The 6,536-nt window shown below is 46.4% G+C and overlaps 1 protein-coding gene across 1 annotated transcript in view; it reads left to right on the top strand.

Annotated features, from left to right (window-relative positions):
* The window catches only part of LOC126495846 (cancer/testis antigen 55-like), an 8,387-nt gene extending 2,118 nt beyond the window's left edge, over positions 1-6,269 (top strand). Inside the window, exons 3-5 of the mRNA XM_050133424.1 lie at positions 2,084-2,225; positions 5,223-5,344; positions 6,078-6,269. Coding sequence (XP_049989381.1) covers positions 2,084-2,225; positions 5,223-5,344; positions 6,078-6,269 — 456 coding nt within the window. The remainder of the gene's footprint in view (positions 1-2,083; positions 2,226-5,222; positions 5,345-6,077) is intronic.
* The last annotated feature ends 267 nt before the right edge of the window (positions 6,270-6,536 follow it).

Genomic DNA, 6,536 nt, shown 5'->3' with positions numbered 1-6,536 from the left:
GAGAGAGAGAGAGAGAGAGAGAGAGAGAGAGCGAGCGAGAGAGAGAGAGAGAGAGAGAGAACAAGCAAGGGGCGGTGGAGGGTATCACTCTACTGCCCAGGTGTCCTCGTCCTCCTGGAATTCTGCACCCTGAGCCAGTGGATCATGATGTACGTGCCACCATACCCACCCCTGAGTTCTATATTCTACCCTGAAAATCCCATGTTGTCCCAGTGTTCAAACAGAAGGCTCAATAGTGATAAGCATTAGACATAGCACCATCTTGCCACATTGCTTTCTCAGATAAAATCCATGTTTTCATGGATGCATTTACAAAAGTGGAGGGCTATCTCAAGTGAAGTGTGTGTTCCTCTTTCAGAAAACACTTACTCAGTTCACACTGACAACCCACTGGGCTCTGCCATCTGGGGTGCGAGATTCATGAGTTTTAAGGCTCATAGAGTCATGAAACTATAGCACAGAATAGAGATATAATAAAATTGTCTACTTGTAGTAGGAGCTGCGGGCTGCGTTCCTGCCACCCAGCTCCCAGCCACCTGGCTAGCTTATGCCCCGAAATAACAGCACACAAATTGTATTCATTTAAACACTGCTTAGCCCATTAGCTCTAGCCTCTTACTGGCTAACTCTTATATCTTGATCAACCCATCTCTAATAATCTGTGTAGCACCACGGGGTGATGTCTTACCAGGAAGATTCTAGTGTACGTCCATCTTGGGCTGGATCTTCATCGTGTCTGCCCTGGAGAGGAGAAGCATGGCGTCTGCCTCACTTCCTCTTCCTCCCAGCATTCTGTTCTGTTTACTCCACCCACCTATGTTCTAACCTATCAGGCCAAGCAGTTTCTTTATTGATTAACCAGTAAAATCAACAGATTGATATATGACACTCCCATATCATCTACTAACTAACATTGCTGCACGAATTGATCCTCCTAGTACCAGGCTGCCCATTTCTCAGTATGTGCAAGGAAGGGTCCCGAACATCCAAAGCCTTGCAATTCTTTTTTTTTTTTTTTTTTAGTTTTTTTGAGACAGGGTTTCTCAGTAGCTTTGGAGCCTGTCCTGGCACTAGCTCTTGTAGACCAGGCTGGCCTTGAACTCACAGAGATCCGCCTGCCTCTGCCTCCCGAGTGCTGGGATTAAAGTCGTGTGCCACCACCGCCCGGCCAAAGCCTTGCAATTCTTAGAAAGGAAAAGCAGCCTGGAAATTTTCTTGGGAGCTGGTGGAAGTCTTCAGGAGAATGCCTCTATTTTTGTTCTCTGACAGCCACTTATCAATTAGGCATATTGTTACTGTTTGCATAGCAAGCAATTTGGGGCTCTTAAGAAAAGGAACATATAAGGTTTCCTGGGTCGTTGTGACATTGCCACCTTTTGAACTTTTGACATTCAGTGTTCAGTGTAGCTCTTCTTGTCCACATGTTCAGTAAGAATACAGAGAGTCTTGCACTGCTTCCTAATTCACCTGTGTATTATGGTCCTTTTCCTATTACAGTTTAGTTACATCTGAACATTTAGCAAGACTGGATTCAGCTACATGCACACACATAAAGAGAATCCACTTTGTGCCTTCCCACAAAGTGGAGTACCACTTGTGCCTCTGCTGAACTGAAAGACTACCTCTGTGGTCCCCATGAACCACTGAATCTGTTCGCATTCCCTGTTCTGTTAAGGGAATTGTAATGGTGATAACGGGTCCTGGACATAAGTCTTCTGGGTAGGTTCATTGGAAGCTATGGCATCTGGGCACAGACAGGTCTGTGGGGCAATGGATCATCAGCCTGGGGACTACCGGGGTGCTAGTGGACAGATCAATGCCTGGTACTTCACTTCTTTAGGAAAATCAGTTTGAGGGAAATAACCATGGAGTTGGTGTTGACAGATGGAAAAAGCCCAATGGAGAAAGGTTTCCCAATGAGCCAAGCTGTTTACAACAAAGGAGAACGTCTTAAATATGGAATCTTCCATTCCGTTTTGGCCTTTACTAGCTCAGTCCTTCCACGGGCAGTGGTTTATACATACAGGTTTCCATTTTGATTTCTGATCATGTTTTTATTGCTGCTTCCTTCCTCATCTTGTAGGTATGTGTTTTCTTAGAAGATGATAAGCTTACAGACCCATACTCCAAGATCCAAGTATTATCTGCGTGTGTTTCCGATGTGAAGAAAGACATCATCCACGTAGCTGATGAATACTACTTCTACCTGGACAGCATTTCTAAAGGTTCAGTTTTCATTTTAAAGCTCTGTTGCATTTAACATTTTGAGTTTTAGTGCAGACATTGGTTTGGCTGCAGCAGACTCTGATGAGTTCAGGGGCTCTTCATCATTTGTGGTGAATCTTGGCCACCAAAAGTCAAGTGCAATGCAGGTATGAACAGGTAATGTTTGTAAACACTTACACTGCCATTCACTAGGTGCTCATTTAGTTGAATGCAGAGATAAAACATGGATACATTTTTCACTCAGGTGAGTATGTAACTCTGATAACAAAACTATTACAAATGCATAAAAAGCTTTATACTTTTAAGGCTTATTTAATTTTAGATTTTCTGTGTGTGTGTTTTTTGTCTGTGTACATGAATACAGTTGCCTACAGAGTTCAGAAGAGAGTATCAGATCCCCTCTGAGCTATAGGTGGCTATGAGCCACAGAGAAAGTATTTTTAAAAACACTAAGACCTGTTGTGGCCAGAAAGATAGAGCAGGGGGTTAAGAGCACATACTTCCCCAGCGGAAAATCTGAGTCTGGTTCTTGAGACTCCTGGGTATATGTGGAGAGGGGTGAGAGAGGCAGAGAGGCAGAGAGACATATAGGGTGATGGATACAAAAAGAGAAGGAAGAAAACAAGAGAGGAGGAGGCAGAATGAGAGGAGAGAGAAAGAAAGAGGGAGAGAAGAAAGAAGCGTAGACAGGAAATAGTGAGAGGCATATACAGAGAGGGACTGAGAGAGGGAGACAGAAAGAGAAAGACAGAGAGGAAGGGACAGAGGGAAGAAGAGAGGAGAGAGGTAGGGATGCAAGGAGAGGGAGATGAGGGAGTGAGAAGAGAAAGAGAGAGAGTGATAGAGGAAAGAGGGCGGGAGAAAGTGAAGGAGGCAGGGGAGAGAAGAGATTGGGGGAGATAGATGGAGGAAGAGAAAGGGAGAGAGAAGGGAGATAGGGATGGAGGGAATGAGAGGGGGAGGTAGAGAGGAAGGAGACAAAGGGGGAAATGGAGGTAGAGGGGGAGAAGTAGAGAAGAGAGAGAAATAGAGAGATAAAGGGAGAGGGTGAGGGGAAGAGTCATGGGAAAGAGGTAGAGAGAGACAGGAAGAGGGAGTGGGAAAGAGAAAGAAGAAAAGAGAGCATGGGAGGGAGGGAAGTAGGAATAAGGGAAGAGAAAGGGATAGAGGAGGAGACAGGAAAAAGGGGGGTGGGAGAAATGGAGAGACAGAAAAGGAAGTAAAGAGAGAAGAAGAGAGGGAAATGGGGAGAGAGGGAACAAGAGAGAAAGGTAGAGAAGAAGGGGGTAGAGAGAAAAGGAGGCAGAATGAGAGAGGGAGAGATGGATAGAGTGAGAGGGAGGGAGACAGAGGGAAAGGAAGAAAGATGAGAGAAACAGACACAGAGAAGTGAGAGAAGAAGAAAGACGAGAGAAACCGACACAGAAAAGTGAGAGAGGAAGGGAGAAAAAGACAGAGAAAAGCATGGAGGGAAGAGAAAGAAAGGAAGGGACAGAGAAGGGATTAAGGGAAAGAGATAGAGGGAGAGGTGAGATATGGAGGGAGGGAGAGAGACAGGGATGGAGAGAGATAGGAGGAGGGGATGCAGGGACAAAGAGAGGAGTCCACAGAGAGGAAGTGGGTGGGAGGGAGAAGTAGGGGCAGAAGGACATAGAGTGGATGAGAGCAGGGCAAGAGAGAAAAATGAGAGACAAGGAGGAAGAGAGATAGAGGGAAGGAGGGAGGAGGAAAAAGTGGAGGAAGGGAGGGGAGTAGGAGAGGTGAGGGAGGAAGGGATAAAGGGAGAGGAAAGAGGTGAATGGAGAGGTAGGAGAGAGTGATGGAAGGGGGGTAAAGAGAGGGATAGAGGGAGAAAGAGGAAGAGAGGCGGAAAGGGAAAGAGAGAGAGCATGGAGGGAAGGAGAGGGGGAGAGACATAAATAGAGGGAGAGATATGGAGGAAGGTGGGAGAGGAATGAGGGAGAGAGGGAATCAGGCAGGGGAGACAGAAGGATGGAGGATGAAAGAGGAGTGAGGGAATGCAAGAGGAGGGAGAGAGAGTAAAGAAAAGAGGAAGAGAGACAGTGAGGAAGAACGGAGAGGAGTGACAGGAAAGGGGGGAGATAAAGAAGAAAAGCAGAGATGGTGGTGGAGGAAGAGAAGGGGAGAAAGAGTGTAAAGAAGAGAGATAGAAGCAGGGAGGGCAGGTGAATGGAAGAAAGGGAGATGGAGAGAGTCTGAGAGAGGGTGAATGGAGGGAGATAGTACACAAGAGAGGGGGATAGAGGAAAGGAGAGATGGGAGGGGAGAGATAAGGATGGAGAGGGATAGAGAGAGGATACAACAGAGAAATGTAAAGAGCAAAAGAGAGAGTGGGAAGGAGAGAGGGATGGGTAAGGGGTGGAGAAAGGAAGAGAAGAATACACAGAGAGGGAAGGAGCAAAAGAGAGAGGGGGAAAAGGGGAGAATTAGTTTGAAGACAGTCTGGAACACGTGAGGCCCTGTCTCAAAGAGAAGACTCTGGATGTGACCAATTAAGCAGTAAATCCTCCAGTGTTCCCAAAGAAACAGACTGTGATGCCATTGTCCATTTGTCCACTTGATTCAGTTAAGGGAATAGAGCAAAACCAGTGTCTAGAAACAATCAGTTTCTGAGCCTAGCGGTGGTGGCAAATGTCTTTAATACTGGCATTCTTGAAGTCTGAGGCAGGCAGAACTCTGCGAGTTCACCAGTCTCATCTACAAAGGGAGTTCCAGGACAGTCAAGGCAGAGAAACCCCGTCTCAAAAAAACCAACCAAAAAACAAACAACAAAGAATTATCTATTTCCATTCTAGCTGGAAGATTTCTAAGCTACCTGTACCTTACACCAACTACCCACTTCATCATGGTGTTAAAAGTCAACGTAGTAATGAAATTTACTTGACTGATGTTAAAATGTAACCACGTTTATCCAGAGTCTTCTAAAGTTGAGACTGGAGATAGTTGGCAGAATTCTAAACTCAATTTTCTCTTAGCTATCTTAGGTTTTACACCGTATGAAGGGGACTGGTTAGACATTGAGTATTCTGTGGAGCAAGGATCCTCAAAGATTACAGTACAGTCATTGAAGGCCACAAAGCGTAGGCACCTGGAAGAGGTAATGGCTATTCCATATTGTTGGCTTGTTTCAAAGCCTCCTTTGGTGGTATTTGTGACTAACTCTCTGTTGGGTGTGTTGGGAACTATGGACATATGGAGAATGTCTCCTTGACCCATTTATTTAAATGGCAGGACTTCGTAAAGAAGTAACTAAAGACAACAGAGGTCATACATGCAATACTTCAATCCTGAGTCACAGGGTTTGCCACATGGACTGATAGGTGGGATATTCTAAAAACAACAGGAGAAAAATGAGCAGTTCAGAGAGCATTGGTGGGAAGGTGGGAATGCAAAATGGGGCTGTGGCTGGGGTGTGGTTCAACTAGCTTGCAAATAAGTGTCCACAAAGGTACAGATGAAAGCATGAGCTTGAAGAGTGACGGGGTTGGGAGGTGGCAATAGTCTACTCCATACTGTCTTCCTTTACCATCAACCTTGGCCTATCCACATTAACCACAGGGGCTAATGGCCACTGGTGACTATTGATAACTCATGGTCTCTCCCCAGCAGGACTGAGCCACCAACAGAGTCTCCTCTCTAATTGGTGTGAGGTTGGATCTGGGGAAGGGGGTGGGTGACACGGACCCCAGTGTTGGCAGTGTAGCAGGCAGGACAGACAGGACACGGTGGCACAGTGGGGTCGGCAAGTGTTTAGAGCCAGAGAGTGGAAGGACAGAGATTGCCCAGGGATTCAGGCTCCTGGTGTTCACTGCCACACTTTCTCCTGACAGGCCTGCGTGACTAGCATCCACAGACGACAAGGACTGCTCAATCACTCCATCTTCTTCACCCTGAACTCACTGAAATGCCCTCTGGGCTATACCCCTCTTGTGGGCCATGTTGTCAGAGCGGTGATAGTGCAGAGCATCGGGTCCCACTACAGCTGGAGAGCCATCGCCATGAGTCCAGTGAAGGTGCTGTAGGGCGAAGGCCTTGGGAAACCCTCTGCAAGTCATTTCTATAAGACATAGAGGGCCTCATTTAATGCAAACGCTTATGTTAAGAATTCTAAAGAAAATGTTCCATGTGAATTTTCTGGCCACTATGCTGCTTAGATCTCTCTCCAGGGAGCCTGCACTCAGTGTGGGAAGGGGCTTTAGCCACTAGAACACACGCTCAAGCTGCCTCTTGATGGAGGCAATATCAGCATATGACCTGAGCTGAAACTCCATGACTCCTGAGACCAGCAG

The sequence above is a fragment of the Alexandromys fortis genome, unplaced genomic scaffold, assembly GCF_014885135.2.
Source record: "Alexandromys fortis isolate MF-2015 unplaced genomic scaffold, M_Fortis_MF-2015_v1.1 scaffold_669, whole genome shotgun sequence".
NCBI lineage: Eukaryota > Metazoa > Chordata > Mammalia > Rodentia > Cricetidae > Alexandromys > Alexandromys fortis.
The sequence above is the reverse complement of the archived record's forward strand: the minus strand, read 5'-3'. Positions and strand labels throughout refer to the sequence as shown.